The 26,124-nt window shown below is 38.3% G+C and overlaps 1 protein-coding gene across 1 annotated transcript in view; it reads left to right on the forward strand.

Annotated features, from left to right (window-relative positions):
* LOC134813997 (phosphatidylinositol 4,5-bisphosphate 3-kinase catalytic subunit beta isoform-like) overlaps window positions 1-17,976 on the forward strand; it is an 83,969-nt gene extending 65,993 nt beyond the window's left edge. Inside the window, exons 15-18 of the mRNA XM_063821955.1 lie at window positions 3,480-3,549; window positions 3,822-3,980; window positions 17,485-17,640; window positions 17,848-17,976. Of these exons, the coding sequence (XP_063678025.1) occupies window positions 3,480-3,549; window positions 3,822-3,980; window positions 17,485-17,640; window positions 17,848-17,940 (478 nt within the window). The 3' untranslated portion in view covers window positions 17,941-17,976. The remainder of the gene's footprint in view (window positions 1-3,479; window positions 3,550-3,821; window positions 3,981-17,484; window positions 17,641-17,847) is intronic.
* Window positions 17,977-26,124: the final 8,148 nt, after the last annotated feature.

Genomic DNA, 26,124 nt, shown 5'->3' on the forward strand with positions numbered 1-26,124 from the left:
ACAGTGATGACACCAAAGTTGTAGAAGCCTATAATAACAAGAGAGAGAAACAGGAGAACAGCCCGAGATGGTCTTATACAACGGAGCTGACGGCAAGAGAGCGAGATCTTTACTTCCAGGAGTTGGTTGGAGTAGTGACTAAAGACCGAGTAGGACTCGGATGCAAACCAAAGTTGACTGAGAGGCAGAAGCTAAGACAACTGGTAGAATCGGTGTCAGAGAACGACATGCTAGTCACCCTGGTAAACAAGGGAGTACAGGGCAAGTTCTTGACATGGGAGAACACGATGCAGTTAGACTTAGGATGGAACAGCCTTATCTACAACTACAAGATGAGCCCGGCTCTCCTTAAATTCCACCTAAACTCGACACACGACGTGGCTAATACCCCTGCAAACATGAAATTGTGGAACTACTCTAGTACAGGAAATTGTGCACTTTGTGGATGGAAGACGTGCAACATCAAGCACATCCTAGCCGTCTGCAGTGTAGCAAGAAACTCCAAAAGGTACAACTGGAGACATGACAACGTCCTACGTGTTATAGCCGGAGCCTTGCTTGACCAACTCAAGATGTACAATTCCTCAGGTTCCACGACCTCCGACAAAGAATGGATACGGTTCAAGTCGAAGGATGGGAAGTATGAACACCCAAAGCCAAAGTTGAGGAAGGAGAGGCCCTTTGAGAGAGCGAAAGACTGGAAGCTGATATGGAACGAGGATACACTACCTGCCCAGTTCCCACAGCACATCTACAACACAGCGGAGAGACCCGACATTGTAGTATGGTCGGATAGTTTGAGAGAAGTAGTTCTGATTGAACTGACTTGTGGTGACGAGAGTAACTTCAGTGACCAAGTAGCACGTAAAGAAGCACGCTACAACAGAGAGCTGATTCCTGGCATCGACGGGTGCGGTTGGAAAGCTCTGCTCTTTACGGTAGAGATTGGGTGTAGGGGCTTCTGGCACCATACTGTACCAGCTCTATTTAACTACTTTGGATTGGCGAAGAGAACGAAGAATAAAGCCCTGAATGAGGCTGCTTTGGTCGCTCTTCGATGTTCCTATACAATCTGGTTAGCCCGCGACAACAAGAAATGGTCTACCTGCTACGACATCGCAAGGAGGCCAGAAGTCATAAACTGTGAAAGCTGAGTGTTGGGCCCATAAAACATGTTGAAAGCTGCAACCAGGATCACAAGTACTGGTGGAATACAGAATGACTTGCTAATCAGATTGATAGATGGAGTTGCTATCGAAAGATATAGAACTCAGGTAAACATCTAACCTGTAATAGTTTATTGTTGATTTTTCTCTTATAATGTTCGCTTGTAAAACGAAGAATAGAAGAAATTACTTTTTTTCGAAACAACTTTAGTGAACATAACTTCGTTTTGACAAAGAGATTTTGAATATTTTGAATATGATGATCGTGCTCAAAAGACTAAAAATTTATATTAGAAAAAAAACATTAGAACGTAAGAGCATAATAAAAGCTACCGAAGTCGGCACCCAAAAATGGTGAACCATGCTATACTGTTACTACTCGAATTATAGGCATGCTTAGTTGTCTGCCAGCCTTTATTTGCAGATTGTTAATATAGCACAGCTCACACATAAGATTTTATCAATCTTATGTCTTAAACGATAGCATATTTGAATTATTTTTCGTCGAGATATGCATTAGAATCTAATTTTTAAACTTCTTCTCATCAGTACCAATAGGAGGAGGTTTAAAATAGAGATTACCATGAGGCCTTAGGCCATAGTTATCTTCAGAATATTAGGATATTGCTTAAAAATTTTATGAAATTTATACAACAAAGCAAAAGGTTTGCTATTGCTAAAGTCTTGTCAAATTATTATATAGATTATAGGGATACTGATAGGATATGTCAGACGATAGCTACATAATATAATTATAATTTTATGTGTGCGATCGATACAAAAACGATAATTTTTAGAAAACATTTGTTGTTCGACATTAAAATACACATTCTTACCTTTGATCGTATCAGCACTTGCAGTCCCAAATATCAAGAGGAACGGAAACAATTTCAAAATTTCTAACTTTAGAAGGTTGGGGATTTATTGAGACAGGAATTAGAATAATTATTATTTGATAAAAGTTCAAAACAAGAGATAGTTAAAAACGTGGGTGCTAAATCACTCTATACTCGAACTTCGAGATTTTTGTTGAAGGACCCCCAACAGTTGAAACCAACTGAAATCGATATATTTTGTAAAGAGTTTGTAAAGCTAATTCCGAATCTCCCCACATAAGTCATGATATACATAGGGTTAAAATTAAAATGCCCTCATGGCGAGTTGTCGACGAAAAACTGTTTCGATCACGTGACATGACCATATAAGGAAGTTGGTCTAATTTCTTGTTAGAGTTAAGGTTTTAGCATATGCTTCAGTTAGGGTAAGGGTGGGGGTTTTGAATAGTCCCTGAAGACCATCTAGAGAACTTGTTTACTGTTTAAGTGAGTCACGTGATATTAGAGTGTAGAGTGATTGATCATCATCCAGTTAAAAACAATGTCCAAGTCAAACTTCACTGTATTTTCTACCAATTTCTTTTTATCATAAGCTAAATGGCGGTTAAAGCAAACAAAAATAGAAACATTGTTTATGGGCTGCCTTAAAACGAGAGCACGGTCTCAGCTGACCTATCCTCAAGTGTGCTGCGCATGTCAGGTCATTAGCTCTCACCAGGATTCTCGCTGGATTATTTTCGAAATATTAGTAGACGATCTTAACCCAAGGACGTGGGGCAGCTCATTGCTGAATTATTCAATAGCTCGGGGACTCTGGGTCTCTCCTGGGTCGCTTAACTACTACTATAGGTGTAAAAAATACTGTTATAAATGTCAAAGCTTAACCACATTGTATAAAACACTTTACCGTGAAGTATTAGAGACATATGATTATGGGCTCTCTAGATATAGAGGGGGCTGGATGCTTGTAACTGTTTTAGGCTCCAGATTCCTGCATACATTTTTAATAGCTGGTGCGCTTCACGCTTCATACATCTTGTTTACCACGATTTTGCATGATCGTACTGAAAGTTCCGAACTGTGCGAAAGTGTGCGGAAAAAGATGTATAATGCGAGAAAGTGCGAGAAAGTGTGCCAACAGGTGAATAGTGCGATTTTATATTGTCCCTGCTTTTTTTTTAAAGAGAGGCTGGGGCCTGGGCCATGATAGCCCACGAGAGGATAGCATTGAGATGCTTTGCCTGCCTCTGGGGTGTGGCAACCATGGGGAAGGTTGCTGGAGAAATCAGAGTGAATGGTGGAGGGTGGTGTTGAAAGTGACATGAGTCAAAATGATACGCATAAGTGTCAGCTAAGTTTGAAAAAAAAATTGTCCATGCTGTAATTTGGTACAAATGTTTTGAGCTCATTTCCACAATAGCAACTCACACATATTGGTTCCTTATTCCCAGCATTTGTAAAGTTAATATATCTCCAGGTTTCTGTTGAGGAGGGCTCTCCAGAACAACACTCTTGGTCACTATCTGTACTGGCACCTCAAATCTCAGGTATTGACTATTGAACCATCGTTATTATTTTGATGAGCAAATTTATTGTGTTAACGTTATTGATTTTCATAGTCTCTTGTAGATTCTCTGATAAATATTACTTAATAGTTGATATCTTTCTCTTAAAGTTATGAGTGCTTTTCATTAACAAATGAGCCTTACATGAAAATAAGGCTATGGTGATGGCTGACAAGACTAGTAGACTAAGTTAAAACATTTCATTACATAAATTAACTTAATAAATTTAATAGGTTTTAGTTAGTTTATCCCAGGTGGATGGTCGACTCTACGGCGCACAGTTTGCTTTAGTAATAGAGTTTTACTTGCGTTGCTGTGGAGATCATATAGAGGAACTGAACAAGATATCAAACTCTATGTCTAAAATAGGACTGTTGTACGAGAAGGTCAGCAGGAAGGTCACTCTTGATGAGGTGAGATTTGGAGATTTAGTTCTTTTCTAAGAGATTTAGTTCTATTGTGATGGCCCACTATTTTATAATCACTTTGGCTAAATTTGCTTGTGTGCTGTACGTATGTGTTTTATGTAACAAAGTTAATTTGCTTCACTACACTACTCTAGATCTCGCTCCATTTTTAGTCTTTAGCCAGACAATCATCTATCTTCGCATGGTCAGACAGCGTTTAATTCGTAACGTTCACTTCATTAAAATGTTATTTAAGCTGTTCCTCACACCTTAGGGATCCTCCATATCTAGTTAATCTCACTAGGTAAGGGCAACAGGAAAAGAAATAATTTTCACAGAATTCTGTGCATAATGCATATACTCTACGCATAGCCCATATGGTACGGGAGAGAAGAACCTACTTTCCCTCCTGTGGCGTTGTGGAAGTGGATGTGCACGTCGTGTAGTATTGTAGAAGTGCGGGGACCGACAACTTCACCTATTTAGAACTAGTTCCCACACAGTTGATAGGGCACCCAATCAGCCTAAATCCCAAAACGCCAACTTCACCCAGGTCATATTATAATTGCACCCAAATACGACAACTTCGCCCAAATTTGTGCAGGTCAGATTTTCAGGTGCACCTCGTGTAACGTTGGATAAGTACACGTATAAAATCAGGTCAGATGTAGATTTGACTGACATTTCTAGTGAACAATATTATCAGAACCGTGCACTGTATGATTTCAAAGGAGCACAGTTGGGGGGAGGCCACAGTTCGTGTGTATTTTAACGGAAAATTTATTTAATACGAGCCTTTTCTTTTGATCTTTATAATCATAAAACGTATATATACTACATACTACATATAAAAAATAACTGTATATAGTAATTTTTTAAACAACTGTTACTCTAGTAGCAGGGAGGGGTTGAGTGTGCACTTCAATGTACAGAGTTTTTTATACTGAATCGGGTTAAATAGGTCATTGGTAACTCAAATCACCGAGGGGCACATGTTGTGTCGCTAGTCCCAACCCTGTGGGGGCCACGCCCATATTTCACATTAGGCGCATATATGGGAAATCTGTATCTCTATATTTTAGTCTTTTGAGTCTTGACACCGTTTAGGGTTATACGGAATCTTTTAAATTGCGTATATGCAGAGGAGTTAAAATGAAAACAAATGTTTGTTTAGCTCATTATTCGTTTTGCAAAGCTTCAGTTGACGATCGATACATACTCAATCTATAATTGTAACTTACAACAACATAGTAGTAAGAGATGGTACCTGGGCAGAAATGGGCGTTACAGGACTGAGTCTGAGAGGATGATCCGGAACAGTCAGCGCCACCGTCTTTTGGGGAAGGATTAGTACAAGCCCGGGTCCTTGTCTGTGTTCCTCCCCCACACTCTTTAGAGCAGGAATACCAAGAAGAGTAGGAACTCCAACCTCCATTACTCGGAGCTGAGAGAGACCGATTAAATGTTTACGCTGCATTGTCTAAAATATCAATCAACAAATCTTAAAATAAAGTATTGGGCTCATATCAGGGATCCCAATTTGAAAATTAAAGCTGACTAAGAGCTAACAATGTTAACTCACAACAAGTTGGGACGGAGCAGTAGTCCCATCTTGTTCCGGAGTCCATCGTGTAGCACCAAACTTTATCGTACTTCTCCTCTGGGTTCCGGCAATAGCTGTGATTGCCAGTCCCCGCCCTGCAGTAGGGGATTGATGAGAAGAATACAGCGTTTATTTTTTTTCTGGGGGGGGGGGGGGGGGGGGGGTGGTTTCTGAAAATCCTGACGTCCGGAAATTTTTGCAGAATTAACGAAAAAGTCCCATTTATTTCAACTCTCTGAATTTTATTAACAATGAATTTGAGTTGGTTTTATTTGTACTCTTAAAAGTAGCTGGAAATCCGGACGTCCGGGGGAGGGGGTGATATTGCAAATTCGGACATACCCGGACAGTGGGAGGGGGTGGTCTGACAATCTGCGATTTTGGCGGCCGTCCTAAGTAGATGGCCCCAAAGCAATCTATTCTCGCTGATTGTGCTTGATTTATGTAAAAGAAATCTTTTCTGTTTTTGATCTGTATTATCTCCGTAATTTAGCTTATGACAAGATATATTGGCAGAAATTACAATGAAGTTTTGATATTTAGTTATTTGTTTTAGGGAAAGATTAAACTTGGGCGTTGTTTTTAACTATCCCTTGTTTAGAAATTTTACTTAATAATGATAAAAATCAAAGTAAACCACATCAAGAATTTGTGTGATTAAACTACCAAACTTTGTTAAAAACAAATGATTATAAAATATTATTATTAAAATATTATTATTATTATAGGCTATAACCCTTTTAGTCCAATGGAATAAACCTAGCATGCCTTGGTTGCAGCATCGCTTCACTTATAGGTGCATATAGGGCCCGATGTAATTGCTATGACTAGTTTAATGGTCAACTGGTGTTTCGGTGTCCCTAATTTTGTTTACAGTCGGTCACTTGTCAAGGCATGAAAGGTCATTCGGCAAATTTTCTTTGAAATAAAATGATGTATTTGTAAACATTTTGAAAGTTTATTGATTTTTTTAAAAATACTCACAATTGCTTTATTCCCACTTCGTGGGGACTATCTGACAACCAATTCTGACATGTGACACCGTTAACCGTTGTAGATTTAGTCCCCCGATATCCTGATCCCTTGTTACTTCTATCATAGGCATCCCAACATTCCAGGACTGAAATTTTAAGTTGGTCTGTGATTTGCAGTTCTGTCACAGCGTTTTAGGCTTGATATGGTGTAATTGCAGGAATGATATATTTCAGTGGTTTTTCGGCAACCGAACATTTTTCCCAGAAATTCCAAAAATTGGAAGGCGAAAATGGCGCTGCGCTGATTCACCCTCAGAACTTGAAACAGAACGGTGTTTACTCACCACTTAAAGACGAAGTTATTGATCGTAAGATTAACAAGAGAAACATTGACATTGTCTTGCTTTCTGTAGGTATAGTAGTGGTAAATATTTATAATTAAAATTTTTGGTTGTTAATATGCACACTCTGTTACCTTTAAAAAGTAGATCAAGAATAAAATGTGTTCCAGTTATATGGGACATTTTCCCTCCACCTTATGTAATTGTAGCTAACATGTCGTCTGTATATTATATCTAAATAGCGGTATTTGTTGTAACTAGTATGATACTAGCTAAAATATCATTTTAAAACAGAAAGTAACGGTAGTGGCTTCGTGATCATTTCGCTTATATTTGGCTACCCTTGAAAGTATATAAATATATGAAAAATAATCAAGGGATCAAATAGAGAAACCAAAATATTTGTCTGAATCTAAAAAACGATGACACGAGACGGGGAATAAACTTGAAGCAGCTGGACATACTAAAATCGAAGATATGGGGTCGAGGGTACCTCTGGAGCCAAAGAACAATTGAATTGTCACTAGAGAACAAAGCAACAGGATAAGGGAGAGAGGTAAGGTACTGGAGAGAGCCCAACTTGTGGTAGATATAACGAGATAGTTAGATGTTCATGTACAAATTTGGGGATTGAAGTAGTTTCAAGTAACCCGGGAGATGGTTAGATGTATACATTTGGGGATAAGATAAGATAGCTGGAAAAGGAGCTTCTGTAACTGAATTGTGTTGCTCCATAGGCATAAAAATTATCTGAATGTTTTCATACTGAACATTTTGCTGTGCTGCAAGTAAAGTGTCTGTAAGACTTTTTAGCCCGGGATACCAAAATTAAGTACATGTGTTACTATTTTAGGATGCACGGAAGTTAAAACAGTTTTTAATGAATATATCTAAAACTAAGCACTATAAACCCTATGTTGCCTTATAGCTTGTTTGTAAATGTGGCCTTTGCAGTTAGTTTGAGCTAAAACAGAGGCCCCTACAACGTTCAGAAGCCGAGATACAAAAGTCATATATTTGCGCCTGAGGGTAATTTAAAAATTTCCCCCCTGCCTAGGGTTGGGACTACTGATAGAAATTGCGTATCTTATCAATTCTGATCCAGAATGACCTTACAAAAGACCTGGTTTCTAGAAACGTTGTAGACACCAAACTGCGTACTCCATTTCAATTACCTTCTATAAAAAAGCAGTTTAACACGAAGAAAAAGGGGTGTGCACAAAGAGCAAAAAGTTAATAAGGTCAAATCAAACAGGGTGTCAAATCGAACAGGGTGTCTTGAAGAAACAATAACAAATGTCAAATTACAGCTTATAAAAGTAAACAATAGAATTGTTATTTTAAACAGTAACTCTATGTCTATTCTAAATTTTAATTAGGAAGAAACCGTACTGACAATGAAACGGAACAGTTCCTCTAATTCAGTAACAAATCGGTAGATTCATATATCACTATCAGGAGCAAAATGAATGGGAATTGAGAAATGACCTTGTGTAGGAACCTATGATCGAATCCAATGCGAATTTTTTGCGCATAAACAACGATTGAACTTTTATTGTTAATGGGCCGCGCTCCTCATATCATATCACGCCTCATATCATAACACCCCTACCTCAAGCCATTAAACTAATTAAATGGGTCTACAGAGATTCGTAACGCGCGAAAGTGTACGAAGTTCCGCGTTAATGAGTCTCAATACTTTTTTTCCGTACTACAGAGTAGATTTTTTTCACTCTCGCCCCGGTGAAAATCAGTTTTTCTGGATTTTTTCCAAAATTAAGCATTTTGGGCCTTTGTGACCTTTACAGTGTCAATATATACATGTGCATTGTGGTCATTATAAGCCAAAGTTTGAGTCTCTAAGACCTTCAGAAGCTGAGATACAGATTTCCCATCTATGCGCCTAATGTTTAATATAAATAGGTAATTTTACCAAAACCCATAATCATGGGTAGAGTGGACCGCTGCCAGTGTCTCTCTTTCCCAAACAAAAGGAAATGATATTAATTTGATTGACCGTTCTCAAATGCAAAATGATACCGAGAATGAAATCGGTCGCTCGCTTTTCCCATTACGGCTTACGAATTGTATATATAAGTTTCGATTGATTACATCAATCAGATGCTGTAAAAATATCTTTGGGTTGCGTTCGGGTAGATACCTAGTATTTCGGGGTAAGAGACAAGGGTGGTAGTTATTACTTATTGAACAAGCTGAAGTTTATTGAATCTTCATTGCCGAGTACAGCTGCCTTTGGGTAGTTCTTCTTAATCTATTACAATTGTAAATGAATGGGAAAAGCGAGCGACCGATTTCATTCTCGGTATCATTTTGAATTTGAGAACGGTCAATCAAATTAATATCATTTCCTTTTGTTTGGGAAAGAGAGACACTGGCAGCGGTCCACTCTACCCATGATTATGGGTTTTGGTAAAATATCATCTCTTTTTGATTATAATGTCAGGGTACTTTATAAAGTCGAAATATAAACTGATATCTTCATTAATAAGGAGGAAGTTTCAACGATTTCGAAATTTTTCCTTTAAAAACATTTCCTTGTGTTTAGGGAAGCATATCGGTCGATCACTGACTGAATATGCCACTTAATACTCATTCAAGTTGGCATTAAATTCATATATAATGACATTAAACTGTCGTGGCAAAGCAGAATTTGTTGGAAATCACGAATGAGCAAAATTCTCACCTTTCGCACGTGCAAACTTTGAGCGGACGTTGCGTGCGCATCTAATATCAAATCGCAGTAAATTTTTGCATGTAATTGTTTTATATATAGCTTGATAAGCATGCAAAGTTTCAAAGTATTTCAAGAAGAACTGTAATCACAACGGCACTCTAAAGTTGACAGAAAATGGCGAAAACAGTAATTTTCAGTGATTTTAGCAATTTTCTATCAATTTGGGCGTGTCCCAACGTGTGCAACTTTTCGATTTTCAACTTTAAAACTAGCCTAATGCACAATTTATACCTATAGAAAGCAGAACTGAGCTCCACAACCCAAGGCATGGCCCAACACCAGAGAATACTAAATCGCAAAATTGACGTTTTTATAAAATAATTCTTCAAAAAAGCACAAACTTCAATGACGAATATCTTTATGAAGGAGCAAGCTAGAAAAACTTTCCGGTAGATTTTCAGAATGCTTGAACAATTATCTAAGGTGAAAATTTCCTCAGATTTTGAATAAAATTACTCCTTAATGGTTTAAAATTAATTTTTAAAGTTATTACTTTGTCAAAAATCAAGTTTTAAAAACGGTTAACTTGATGACGTCATCAAGGGGTGTTTATGACGTCAAATAATTTATGTATACAATGTAAACTAAGGTGTAAACAATTGTTTGCAAGACCTGTGGTCGGAAATGGCTGTATCACAGTGCTGGCAAGCACGACCGGTGCATTTATTGTGGGTATACTATGTACCCCCTTTACTATTATACCCCCTTTACTATTATACCCCCTTTGGTACACGTTACAAGCCTCCTTCGTGCACGCGAAGCGTGCACTCCGGCCGGAGGAGGCGGCCGAAGGCCGCCGCCTCCGGCAGGAGTTTTTCAGGCATTAAGACTCATCGGAAGTCGTTCAGCAGATTTAATTTTAGTTCAAAACATTCTAATTTGATGTCAAAGATGACAGGAATAAAAAATAGTTATGTTGAGATTTTTAAGAAATTTGCATAAAATACTCGCCAGCACTGTTATACGAAATTCGGTAAAAAACCCAAAATTGCCATATTCAGGAGCCTTAATAACCATGTTAAAATCGAGTTAGAGATCTGAAATTTTTCAGAGCGTCTAGACGCTGACCAAATCGACTGCAAAAAAAGTTTCAGGTCTCAGGATCATCGGGAAATGGGTTTTCTAGAACCCCTGTTTTACGATAGATTGTCGTGATACATACATATATATATACATATATTCAGGGATAGACGCTTTGCCAGTCAAATGTAGCCTGTTTTTAATTGTCCATAGATTCAAAAGTATAAAAGATACAGCAATTTCCGACCACAGGTCTTGAAAATAATTGTTTACACTTTAGTTTACATTGTATAAACAAATTATTTGACGTCATGAACACCCCTTGATGACGTCATCAAGTTAACCGTTTTTAAAACTTGATTTTTGACAAAGTAATAACTTTTAAAAATGATTTTACACCATTAAAAAGTAATTTAATTCAAAATCTGAGGAATTTTTCATCTTAGATAATTGTTCAAGCATTCTGAAAATCTACCGGAAAGTTTTTCTAGCTTGCTCCTTCATAAAGATATTCGTGATTGAAGTTTGTGCTTTTTTGAAGAATTATTTTATAAAAACGTCAATTTTGCGATTTAGTATTCTCTGGTGTTGGGCCATGCCTTGGGTTGTGGAGCTCAGTTCTGCTTCCTATAGGTATAAATTGTGCATTAGGCTAGTTTTAAAGTTGAAAATCGAAAAGTTGCACACGTGGGGACACGCCCAAATTGATAGAAAATTGCTAAAATCACTGAAAATTGCTGTTTTCGTCATTTTCTGTCAACTTTAGAGTGCCGTTGTGATTACAGTTCTTCTTGAAATACTTTGAAACTTTGCATGCTTATCAAGCTATATATAAAACAATTACACGCAAAAATTTACAGCGATTCAATATTGGATGCGCACGCAACGTCCGCTCAAAGTTTGCACGTGCGAAAAGTGAGAATTTTGCTCATTCGTGATTTCCAACAAATTCTGGCTTTTTAATGTCATTATATATGAATTTAATGCCAACTTGAATGAGTATAAAGTGGCATATTCAGTCAGTGATCGACCGATATGCTTACCTAAACACAAGGAAATGTTTTTAAAGGACAAATTTCTAAATCGTGGAAACTTCCTCCTTATTAATATTAATGAAGATATCAGTTTGTATTTCGACGTTATAAAGTACCCTGACATTATAATCAAAAAGAGATGATATTTTACCAAAACCCATAATCATGGGTAGAGTGACCGCTGCCAGTGTCTCTCTTTCCCAAACAAAAGGAAATGATATTAATTTGATTGACCGTTCTCAAATGCAAAATGATACCGAGAATGAAATCGGTCCCTCGCTTTCCCATTCATTTACAATTGTAATAGATTAAGAAGAACTACCCAAAGGCATCTGTGGGGGAAAAGCGAGCGACCGATTCATTCTCGGTATCATTTTGCATTTCAGAACGGTCAATCAAATTAATATCATTTCCTTTTGTTTGGGAAAGAGAGACACTGGCAGCGGTCCACTCTACCCATGATTATGGGTTTTGGTAAAATCTTTTATACTTTTAAATCTATGGACACTTAAATACAGGCTACAATTGACTGGCAAAGCGTCTATCCCTGAATATATATGTATATCTGTATGTATATCTGTATATGTCCCGACAATCTGTCGTAAAACAGGGGTTCTAGAAAACCCATTTCCCGATGCTCCTGAAACCTGAAATTTTTTTTGCAGTCGATTTGGTCAACGTCTAGACGCCCTGAAAAATTTCACATCTCTAACTCAATTTTAACATGGTTTTTAAGGCACCTGAATATGGCGATTTTGGGTTTTTTACCGAATTTCGTATAACAGTGCTGGCGACTATTTTATGCAAATTTCTTAAAAATCTCAACATAACTATTTTTTATTCCTGTCATCTTTGACATCAAATTAGAATGTTTTGAACTAAAAACACTACCAAAGGGGGTATAATAGTAAAGGGGTATAATAGTAAAGGGGGTATAATAGTAAAGGGGGTATTATAGCTTTATAGTAAATGGGGAACATAGTATACCCACAATAAATGCAACGGTCGTGCTTGCCAGCACTGTGATATCACGACAATCTGTCGTAAAACAGGGGTTCTAGAAAACCCACTTCCCGATGTTCCTGAAACCTGAAACTTTTTTTGCAGTCGATTTGGTCCAACGTCTAGACGCCCTGAAAAATTTCAGATCTCTAACTCGATTTTAACATGGTTTTTAAGGCACCTGAATATGGCGATTTTGGGTTTTTTACCGAATTTCGTATAACAGTGCTGGCGAGTATTTTATGCAAATTTCTTAAAAATCTCAACATAACTATTTTTTATTCCTGTCATCTTTGACATCAAATTAGAATGTTTTGAACTAAAATGAATCTGCTGAACGACTTCCGAAGAGTCTTAATGCCTGAAAAACTCCTGCCGGAGGCGGCGGCCTTCGGCCGCCGCCTCTGGCCGGAGTGCACGCTTCGCGTGCACGAAAGAGGCTTGTAACGTGTACCAAAGGGGGTATAATAGTAAAGGGGGTATAATAGTAAAGGGGGTACATAGTATACCCACAATAAATGCACCGGTCGTGCTTGCCAGCACTGTGATTGGTAACTCAAAACACCGAGGGGGACATAATGTGTCGCTAGTCCCAACCCTGTGGGGGCCCCCCGATTCAGTATAAAAAACTCTGTACGTCGAAGTGCACACTCAACCCCTCCCTGCTACTAGAGTCTAGAGTATGTGGATATACATATAATCTAGCTTACCTGATCAATTGAGACAAAAAATGATTATTAAGTAAACAAGAATGATAACCTGTTGCTGTGGTTTGTCTGTAGAATTTAGATGCTGTGTCCTGGTGACCGAACCTTATATGCTTCACGTCTCTACTCCAGAACTCGCGCCATCCACTTTGATCACATTCATTTGACAGCGTGATATCCAGCACTTTATCTCCGTTACATTGAACTCTAATCCTGGGTACTCCTGGGTGTTCCGATATCTCCAATATTGTGCCTTTAGTAAGTAGGGACGAGGGGAGGTTATAATGAATTCCGCAGTGTCTTTGACTTTGACAGTCACCGAGGGTGACTGTACCTACGCGTTGAACGTTATTATTATATTCTGTTCCGTCGTAGAAATGTACGACTACGCGCACCTTATTACTCGAAGCAGTGCTCTTTGTTTTGATTTGTAGATTTCCACTGTTCATGTCAAAGCGTTTAGGATCGTTACGATCATTTTTAGATGGTACTGCTCTCCAACCTGTAAAGCAGCCAACTGATTCCTTTATTACAATAGCCCTTATATGTTTACATTTTTATTTTGACATTAACAAGAACTACGTCCATTTTCTCGATGGGGGAGAACGCTTCATTTTCAGTGTATACTGGTACCTATTTACCTTTTTTAGCATGGTGGATTTGAAACCAGTAACAATTTAATAGCTCTTACCTTCATTTTCATCATCGGCATCTTGACTTGAACTTAAAGGATTATCAGCAGCCACTCCCCTAAGGAGAAGAGTCACACACAAGATCAGCCTAACATTCCTTACTCTCGTAAGAAACTTCTGCCGGCTAACAGAAGAGCGATCAAGGCCAAGGTGTTCCCACACGTTCATTGGCTAAACTTTCAACTTTCTACATGAGCTACGGAAAATAGGAAAATGAGGATCTAAACGCATTTACGTGAAAATGAACTAATTTTGAAACAACCAGACTGGAGACTCAAGACTTCAGAACCGATAGATTTGAGAGGAGAGTCTATTCGGAACAGTGCAATCCAAGACGAAACTGCCGATTCGACAAACAGAGACGTTACATCATTATAGTTATACACAGTAAAAAGTGTAAACGTAAATGATAAATCCCATTTTCATGAGATAAATATTTCCTTTCGTTTTCATCAATCTGTGCTCTATCAATTCAATGCAAATGCACGAAATCATCAAATAATTATACATTTTGATGTGACTGATGTGGTTCCTAATCTCTAAGTGCAAACCCGTCCTACGGATTGTGACATAGTATACCATTTCACCATATTTCGGGCTAAATACCACATATTATTGGGGCTCAGGCTGTATAACTTTGCCAAAAACGTGTCTCTGTAGCTTTCTGGCTTTTGATATGGCATCTGTAATCCGAGCGAAGCAATGTGGATGTTAGAAAGCTATGTTAGGCTGCACTGAGTGCATTCGGTTTAAAGGGCCAGTGCTTGAAACAAAACAACGATCAGTAACCTCCTTTTAGCACAACGCACTGCCCAGATGGCTAAGCTACAATATCACAAAATGCAGATTTATACCAAAAGCACGCTCTTTTGGGCCTCGCGGCAACCCTCATGTCACGTGACGCACGTATAACTAATTTACTATGTCACGTGACACATTAATACGTGTGTCACGTGACTACAAGACTGCCAGCATAAGTAAGCCGGTTAAGGGGTAGGGGCTTGGAGAAGCTTACGGGTTATTTCCACATAATAGCTTTGTGTTAAGTAGCTGAGAGAGGGGAGGGGGAGTTTAACATGGTCAGAGAATGGCTTGCGTAATATGTGAACAATCCCTAAGTTACTTGCCTGAAGAATATGTGAACAATCCCTAAGTTACTCGCCCGAAGAATATGTGAACAATCCTTAAGTTACTCGCCCGAAGATTATGTGAACAATCCCTTAGTTAATCGCCCGAAGAATATGTAAACGATCCCTAAGTTACTCGCCCGAAGAATATGCGAACAATCTCTAAGTTACCCGCCTGAAGAATATGTGACCAATCCCTAAGTTACTCGCCCGAAGAATATGTGACCGATCCCTAAGTTACTCGCCTGAAGAATATGTGACCAATCCCTAAGTTACTCGCCTGAAGAATATGTGACCAATCCCCAGGGGTGTAGGAAGCGGGGGGGCAGGGGGGGCCATCGCCCCCCCATGAAATCTGGGCAAGGGGCCAAAAAGGGCCAACTTTTTAATTTAGGTTACTAAAAATTTTTGGAAAAACAATTTTCCCGAAAATTTTTGTTTTCGAAGTTCGATATACGAATTTGGACTCGATGGTTCCACTTTGTAATGCGATCTCGGAAGGCAGGCCTCCCCTTCGCGATACGAGCTCATAAGCGGGAGCTCTGCTTTCAGAGGTACGTATCGAGAATGACTCGGACCGAAAATTTTGTAAGTCAAAAATTTTCAAAGTTTTCTTGGAAACTACTTTTGTTCATGTTTCATGCTACCCTGATCATTATGAGCCAAAAATATTTTTTTCGGTTTTTTTGAAGTACCTACATTTGGAAGGTTGTGGAAGTGACACTGATTGGTTTCATATACTAATTATAGAAAACGTGATATTTGGTCCTCAGATTTAAAGGAAAATGCGCAATATGACGTGGAGAACTGAAAAAAAATCGCGATTTGTCGTGAGGCCCCCGAAATTAAGGCTTTGGTGCGAAGCGCCAAAAAATTTATGCTGTGGCGCGAAGCGCCAAAAAATATTTAGAATTTGGCCCCCCCATGAAGAAAATCATTCCTACACCCCTGCCAATACCTTAGTTACCCGCCCGAAGAATATGTGACCAATCCCTAAGTTACTCACCCGAAGAATGTGTGACCAATCCCTGAGTTACTCACCCGAAGAATATGTGACCAATCCCTAAGTTACTCGCCCGAAGAATATGTGAACAATCCCTAAGTTACTCGCCTGAAGAATATGTGAACAATCCCTAAGTTACTCGCCTGAAGAATATGTGAACAATCCATAAGTTACTCGCCCGAAGAATATGTGAACAATCCCTAAGTTACTCGCCTGAAGAATATGTGAACAATCCCTAAGTTACTCGCCCGAAGAATATGTGACCAATCCCTAAGTTACTCGCCTGAAGAATATGTGACCAATCCCTAAGTTACTCGCCTGAAGAATATGTGAGCAATCCCTAAGTTACTCACCCGAAGAATATGTGAACAATCCCTAAGTTACTCGCCTGAAGAATATGTGACCAATCCCTAAGTTACTCACCCGAGAGCGGGCACAGTTTTCAGAATAACGTTTAACACAATGATCTTATACAAGGTCGCAGCGTGAGAGAGCTGCTTACTTAATACAGCGCAGGGAGTGAGTGGTTTGAATAAAGTCCTATAGCTTATCACTGCGTGTTATAGACTACGCACTTAAATCTGATAAAACCACAAGTGAAACTCTATATTATCATACTCACGCGTCAAGGATGGGGATTGAACGCAAGGGGGTGGTTGTAAAACAGTCTTCAACCTGAACTATGATTAAACATACGGTTTAACTCAAATTTACACAATTACATGACTCCAGAGCATGATCACTGACTTTATACACCTAGCGTTACTCTCGTAATTACCATCCAGAGGTTAATTGCACTGTGATGTGTACTATAACATTTGTACAAGGGTGAAGGACTGTTATCTCCGACGTTTTATATAAGGGGGTCCCATATTCTATGGTTGAAGCAGGAACTGTAATTACTTAAATTAGAAAACTCTTGACTTGTCATGAAGGAACAAAGGATCTCGCAAACAGAACCACTGGAAACAATCTCCCGTTGTTAGAGAACATTAAATTATAATGTATCAGGAAGGTCGTTTGTTAAACTTCGTCTAAATAGTTATAAATTTGAGCACCTTCATTATCCGATCCTACATTATCCTACATCTTCATAATCTGATCGTAAGTCAGGTAATAAAGAAGCGGTTTAGGCTAACATTAAAAATTACAACCTTCCTATTAATGATAATATCCTCTTGTGGGCCAACTAGGTCCAGCCTCTCTCTTAAAAACCTCCCTATTTTCCCAAAAATAACCTCCCTATTTTCAGATAAAGTCTACCCTGAACTCCCCGGCAGTTAACAAAACATTCTGTGGATTCCAAAACTTGACAGATCCTCGACAAAGGACAAAAGACATTCTGGTGGAGAAGACGAAGATATTTGATAGCAGCATGAGGCCCATGTTGATGAAGTTTACCAATCAGGTTAGCTAAGTCTTATCTTGTGATTTTGTGTTTCTTGTTTCTTGTTTGTTCCGAAGACTTGGTACGAGCTTGTGGCCAATATTCACAATGTTGAACGTTGGGGTCAGAAATTCTGTTATGTTTAAAAGATATCCGGCAACATGCATCACGTTTAACTTTACGATAATAAAAAAATTTAGAAAGTTAGAATTATCATCTTTTTCCCAGGATCCAACATATAAACTGAACTTTGGGATAATCTACAAGGAGGGTGACGATCTAAGACAAGGTGTTGTTCTCATCGTTATCACACACTTTTAGGGATTGTTTACCACTTCCCCCATCCTCCCTGATAAGTGAATGATCTCTTAGAGACGGTATAATTCACAAATTATCGAACCAGATGTTGCTAACACTAGAACACATACAAATGGACAAGAAGCTTAAAGGATTCTAGTTTGGGCTTGGACGCAAACAATAATTATAGAATAATAGATTCCTACTACTTACCATCCTCTCCCATATCTAATAAAGTGAGAGAGAGATAGAAAAGATATACACATAGAGAGTGAGAGAAAAGTACTCTAGCTGCCCCCACCAATATTTAAATACCATCACATTTAAGAAAAACATCTTTCATCTACTAAAACATAACACAAAACAACACCAATTTAACTCAAAACACAAAAACTCCCTACGTCATATCCTACTCACAACTCTACCACACCCACCAACCCATCACCATATAACCTACAACAACATCAATCCCCAACAATTCTTTAAACATACCACACAACCCACTCTTCCTTTCACCATAACTACTTCCATACCCCTTTGAAAATACTCTCAACCAAAACAAAACCAAACCAATATAAAATATATCCAGATCACAATCTATATATTATCCAACGCATATAAACCCACCCTAAGAGATATATATATATATAACAATATATATCCCCCAAACAACCAACACACCCCAACATCCCCACAAAAACCAAACACCTATCACACCATAGATATTAAGATAAAACAAAGAGTAAAACAATATATGACTTGATATATATATATATATATCCTAAATATCATACTACTACATATAACCATATCATATAGATCACCACACACTATATATAGATAAAACACATATTAAACCCCCAACACACACCAACCCCCCCCACCACCACCCCCACCCCCCACCAAAAACCCAACCCACAATATAGAGATATCTCTATACTAACTCCAATCTCCCAAAACAAACCAATACCCCACCCAAACTAAATAACAAAACCAACACCAATCACCAAACCCCCCAAAACCCCCACACACCCCCACAACACAAAACACAACACACAAAACCACCCCACACAAACCCCACACACCCCCCCCAACCCCCCCAACCACACAAATCACCCATCAAAACAACACAAAACAAACCAAAACCCACCCAAAAACCCCTCCCTAACCCCAACCCAACCCCCCAACCACCACAACCCCCCCCACCAACCCCCCCCATCACACCCCACAACCCCAACAACCCCCACCCCACTACAAACACACATTCCACCACCCACACCTTCCACACCCCACATCCCCATTCCAACCACCACTCCCCCAACAACAAAAAAAATAACCAACCACCAAAACCCCCAAACCAACAAATACACATATCCCACACACTCAACACTAACCTCACTACCCAACACCCAACCCCAACCAAACACCCAACTACCCCCACCTAACCCCCCCCCCCTACCCCACCACCCCAACCAACCCCCCACCATAACCCCACCCTACCCCCCCCACCCATACACACACACATCCTCTCAACACCTCATATTCACCATCAATCTACTCACTACACTATATTACAATCATCTCCCTACCCACCATAACCTTCAGTCCCCATCTCCTGACTGTATCCCTTCCTCACTACAAAAAACCTTCCCCCCAAATTAAACTGCTCCACTCAAATACCTCACATACGCACACAACCAACCCACACACCCCATAACAAATAAATTATCAACACCAAAACAACCCACACCCCCACCAATACCCCTACTTCCCCCATTAACCACACAAACCCTCCCATCCACATCAACAACCTCACATACTACATAACATACCTCCATAAAACAACACCACCTTTCCACCAGACAATCCCATCTCTCGATCTAGAGTAGAGTACTCAACCCTTTGTAACCCACCACTTAAACATAATCTTTAATAAGAGAGAATTCCATAAATATTCCACTTCTACTCTATAAAACTCCCCACTATCTAACGAGAGACACACATACGCTCAGATCAATCTCACACCAGGCCACTCCCCTCTCTCGCGCTCTCCCACCAATCTCCCAAAACCAACACTAACACAAACCAAAAAATCAACCACTACTTTCCTTTCCCACATTACACACTCCTAATTATCTGACCTCCCATTACCCCGTCCGCCTCGCTGACCACCACCTATACACTATTCATACACTCAAGAACACTATTCCACTCCTATACATTTCCCTTACCCATATTAATTACCCACCCATTACCACTTAAATGTTATTCCCACAAATACACTATTAATATCCAGTACAATACAATATTACACCTTTCCCATCATGTACCGTTTCAAAAAAAAAATCCGCCTCGCACCCATCCCATTCAACCTTAGAGTATTTTCACAAAATTTCACCGTCTTCATATAAACACCCCACTAAATATATACATATGAATCACTTGATAAATCTGCGTCATAATATACTACACACCTACCCATTCCACCAACCTACTTATTTAGCCTCTGTTTAGTGACCAATATTCCCTAGCTCACTTAGAATACGCAGTACGATTTTCCTAACCCCTGTTTCACCTTGCTATCGACACAGAGGACTGAAGTGAGGATAACAATTCCTCCCACACACTGTGAGCATCTTCACTACAGTGAGTGGTTCCAACTTGTTTGCGCTCCACTTAATCTCCCGTTGAGGGTTTTTGAATCAAATTATCGTTTATTTGACAGAGTCTCCAAACACCCCAAAAAAAACCTCAATGTTCACTCATAACGATTTTGATTAGGTTTGTGTTTATCTGTGGTTTCAGGCGATGTGGTATAGGTAAAAACAGACGATGATGGCTGAGCGGTCAGATTCTGCACATACTGGCACGAGAGTATAAGGATGACACTGATACAGCCATGTCCATTGCTTGCTCACAGTGTCGCTCACTTTTATTGATTTGGTTATTCAATGTAATTTGGTTGATTATTTGGTAATTGATGGTTTATTTGACGTGGTAATGATGCAGAATGTGTCACTTATACTTATGAGCTTGTCAGTATAATAATAGTATCATTATTGTTGGTTGGAATGTAAATGAAAAGTTAATGGTTTTGTATTATGTACGGGTTTTTTTTGGTGTACTTAGTGTGATTTTTATATGTGTATGTACTTTGTAGTTAGTAAACTTTGATATTGAAATCTTCGGACAATTATCTGTTGTAAATACTCAACTATTTTTCAGACTAAGATCTCAGCATATTTCTGGCCCCTATGTAGAAATATTTTGGGATTATATTGGATGGGCCATAGAACGACGATTTTCTATCCGCATTCAGAATTTCAATTCAATTTACAGCTTTTTATGGATGTGTCCCCTCCTTTGCTTAAGAATTAGTTCAGTTGTCTTTCATTCGTTGAATACAGTTACTTTTCTTATTTTTTATAATTTTATCACTTTCTTTTTTATTTTTGAGACTGTGCCAACAGCCAACTTTAATGTTTACGATTTTTGTCGGGAAAATCTAGACATAAAAAGATAACAATTTTACGAAATTATTCGTATTGTCGCTTGCTTATCAAGCCATATAATTAATAATTAAATAATTTAGCCATATATCCAATATCATTTTTCTTGAAGGATTTTAAAATTAGGATAAAACCTTACTAAATAGAATTACGAGTTTGTTTAACTTCATGAATTCTACATTATTAAAAGTCCAAAAGTATGTAAGTTATTCATTTTTAGACCATTTATAATAGCAGAGTGGTTGTAACTGAATTAATTTTGATAAAGTTGTGGTTTCGTTATATTTACTTGAAAGTTAAATGAATGCAGAATGATAATCGTTTTTCTTTGAACAGTATTACATCTTTATTTTATAATGGGTTTTTACAGAACGGGAGCTAGATGATGAAGAGAAATTATTATATAACTAATTTCAAATTTCCGCGAGTACAGCTGCATTTCAATGTGCGGATTTCTAGTGAGCTACATTTTAAACAAGGAAAGGAAAAATGTACGGTGCAATAAAAGGTATGGTGCAGTAAAATGGTGCAGTAAATGCCAAATGGTACGGTGCAGTAAATAGTACGGTGCAGTAAATGGGGTTTTTATGTTTTACTGTACATGCACTATTTCTTATCCACATTCCTTTCTCTGTCCCAGTTCCCCCACTACACTGCTTTGTGGGTACTATTTACGAACGAGATGGGCCATATAGCACGGGGGTCAAGGAGCTAAGTCTCTAGTATAATTAGTTTAAACCTGGCCCACTACTTTAACTTAGTACTTACAGAAGTGCAATTTGTTCTCTTTTATATTAGTTACTAACCTGGATCAATAGGCTCCTCCTCTTTTCTTTAGGTGTCTTATTTTCTTCGCTTGCATCATAAGTAGCATCTTTGAATCTGACCTTGGTCATATCAGGGGACATGTTTGCAATGCAGCCATCAGGATCTGCTGCGTCAGGCAAACTTTTGGCTGTGGTACTGGAGAAAGCGAGTTAGGAAAATTATTGAAAAATATTTATGATTTATAGTAAGAATAATGATAAATCGTGATGAGAGCTATATAGTTGAAAATGTCTATAGTCTATAACCTAATTCCCGACGGTTGAATGAATTCATATATTTGAAAATGGCTGCATATCATATTTTGATAATGTTTGCAAATCATACTTTGATGAAATCATATTGTGATAAAGTTTCCATACCATATTTTAACACTTACCATTTTCCCTTGACACCACACTTGAAACTCTTCGGCTGTTTTGTAAAAGTACCAGTCCATAGTACTAGATCCAGATATTAAGTTACTGAAGGGGATGTTATTTTCCACGGAGCAACCTCGTATAGCCACCAGCAGTATGCCATCTGAGGATAAAATTAAATAGCTTTCGTACACAACAATCTGAGCGTTACTAATTCCGATACAGCAAACAGAGGGTTACTTTCTGAACCACAATTGGAAGGACTGCTGGGAGTTATAATTTATAGTCTTACTTGAATTTGCAGGGATGTTGATGGTGATTAAAGTACCGTAATCACTATAATACTCATGGCCATGCTTTAGAAATAAACCGAAACGTATACCAGTTGTGTCACCCACGATATCAGTCTGCACAGAAAATAGATATCCATCTACAGGTGTTATGTCCATCCAGTCGTCTCTGATTGTTATCTCCTGCCACTCTGTCCACCCTGTCCAATCTGGGTGTGATAATGTGGTTACGATATGAGCTGAGCGCATTGTGTGATGTGTCACTTATAATCACGTATCTGCATATTATGTGGATTTTTGGGTAAGAAATAGGTCACAGCTATATTAATATAACAGCTGTATAAGTAGGTTTAACAATTCTGACGCAGTTTAAACTGTACAGTAAAATGTTTGACTAGGTCTAGAGGATTCGATATTGACTTACCTACACCAATTATAGACTGGACTAGAAGGCTTGTCAGGAACATGATAAACATACTGCTAACAGAACTATATCTTATCGGGCGTTATTTGACCTTCATTCTAGAGGTAAAATTTTGATTATGCATTAATTGGTCCAAAGCAGATTGTGGTTCTAAAACTGATAAAATATGGGAATAAGTCCTGTCATCAATACTTCCATGAGATATCATATCTGTCACAGAATAGGACACTGGTAATACTGAGGCCAAAATTAGAACTATGTATAATCATAGGCGATTACACTGGCCACTAGAAAAAAATTCGAACAGAAAGGACAAGAGACAGGGAATGTAGAAGATTGTGAATTTGGGTCAAGTTTTAAAGGACAAATTTAAAAAATCGCCGGATCGGCTTTTATTTACTAAAAGTTTCCAAGCAAAGCAATTCGTCAAATTAAAGAAGTTGAAAGACTGTGCTGTTATAAATATAAACCACTAACAAGCTAAGTTACCCATGTCGCATGTGCAGTTGTTCACATGTCAGTACGTGGTCAGATCTACGCGGGTCCGGGACTCTACGCGTAAGACTCTAACACTTACCGGAACCCTAGGCCTAACCCTAACCCGCTGTAAAGTCTTACGCCGTAGAGTCCGGACCCCTCTACACTAATCGGAATCCTTTCTTTAGGTTTCTTGTTGGTGCATTAGTATGCAAGAGAGCTCATCATTGTTCTTGTGAAAACAGAAAATGAGTTGAGAGGACGAACTTTAAGACTAGTTAGTTAAAGAGTGACGGTGTTATCATCCTGTAGACATGGTTTGTCATTATCTTACAACTCCTCTTATAGGTACAAATCTGAGGCACCTCATTCCCAACGGTGACTAATCATCTGACAAATACTGCACTCTACAGTATTCCATAGTATTCACCAGCTACAAGCTTAGTGAAGCTGACTAATGTGGTACATGGTAGCTCTTGTAATATTTATAAATATTTGAGCCGTCCAGAAGCAGTTGCATGGAGGTCTAACAATACGAACCTACGTAAAATTGTGGACTCACGAATGTGACTAAAGGATTGTTCCTCGGTTCATTCGTGGCTAGAAATAATAAACGAAACATATAATTATATACAATATACGGCATTCTCAATTCTGGCATACTGGTGACTACCTTATCGGACCTAATTTGGACGGACATTACATGAACGGACATAATTATGAACGGACATTAATATGAACGCTCGAAGGCATTCAAAACCATCAAAAATCCGAATTTTTTTCAATTTTTTGACGTTTTTTTAATTTCAGCAAATGATTTTAAATCCATTTTTAATACTTATACAGTAAGTAAGAAAAGCAGTCGTTAAGCATTAAAAATGTTAAAATATGTGTACATGATCAGTGTCTAATATCACATATCATCTTCATCAAATGGGTTTTCGTGCATAGAATAGTCCATGCTTAAAGCATATGTGGTTTCTAGCTTTATGGAAACCTTTTTTATCAAACTACCCCGCCCCCCGGTCCTGCATTTCAGTGTTAACTTTTACAAGCCATTCGGCGTGAAGTGGTTTTATCTTAGACAACTTTGGGTTTACCTTAACATCACGTGGGGCTTTCCTAGCACTGTTTCATTACCTCCCCTGAGTTATATGAACTATAACAACGTCGGATTCGACAATGTCCTTGGCAACACGATTTACCGTAATATCTAGAGGCTGGAACAAGTTTGTCATGTTGGCGGGGACTAACTCATGAACTATGTTGTTGAGTGCCATAATTTCGGTGACTTTTCCGCCAAGTGACCCTTGAAAACATCATATACTAGTAGAACTAGTATAGTGTTATATTATTTGTAGAGAATATTTTAATGGTGTACAGTGTAAGCATAGTTCAAAAATGTCTCTATTAGTATTGCCAAATTGCTTCCAGGCGTTTTGCACGAGCAAAATGTTCAAAAATGTTTGCCTTCGGCAAACTTTAACTGCACGATACTACTACTATAGTATTGAAATTTATAAAACCTTTGAAATTCTGACTGTGGCGCACAGAAAATCATTCCTACACCCCTGAATTATCTGCTATTACATGTGAACATTGCGAGGTATCTAGAGGTGGGAAAGGAGGAATTATTTTTGTTTTACGGGGAATTGAATAATGATTGAATCAAGTAATCAAGCTTTCTTGGAAACGCGTAGCTCCAGTATAGACATGGGTTTAAGTATAAGTATAAATTACAAGTCATTATCAGGGTACCATACCAACTACCACATAACGATTGAGAAATTTAATTATATCTCCCCACGAATTTTACCTGGGGACCTCTCTGTTCATAAACAGGTTGAATATATATTGGAATAACAATTGATAGGCCGAGCGCCGCCCAGTAACAAGAATTTTGATAGAATTAATTTGTTTATAATAATATGCTCTCTCGTACCACAATTACTATTAGAAAGTTTCTTATTTTACTCTTAGTTCCCAAAAATTATTTCGACAAACATTTTGGTGGCCCTCTCGTTGTTGTTGTAAAGACCTGTATAGAGCCACCTCTAAGGGCTTTGAGACAGTTTATTAAATATAATATAATAATCAATAATATCGAAAGTCGTTTCAAAATATTTTCAAACTCAAAGTTGAAATCACACTCACACTAAAAAAATCAATTATTTTGTCAAATAGTAAAAATTTAAAAAAAAAAAACTCTCGACACATTACATTTACAGTACGTAAGCATGATTAGCATCAGCATGCCTTTCATTTTATTTGTACCACTTAAGTCCCAGAACCTTTTATCTTTTAATTCTGCTTGCTATAGTTTG

Source organism: Bolinopsis microptera, chromosome 4, assembly GCF_026151205.1.
Source record: "Bolinopsis microptera isolate Bmic1 chromosome 4, MBARI_Bmic_1.0, whole genome shotgun sequence".
In the NCBI taxonomy this organism is placed as follows: domain Eukaryota; kingdom Metazoa; phylum Ctenophora; class Tentaculata; order Lobata; family Bolinopsidae; genus Bolinopsis; species Bolinopsis microptera.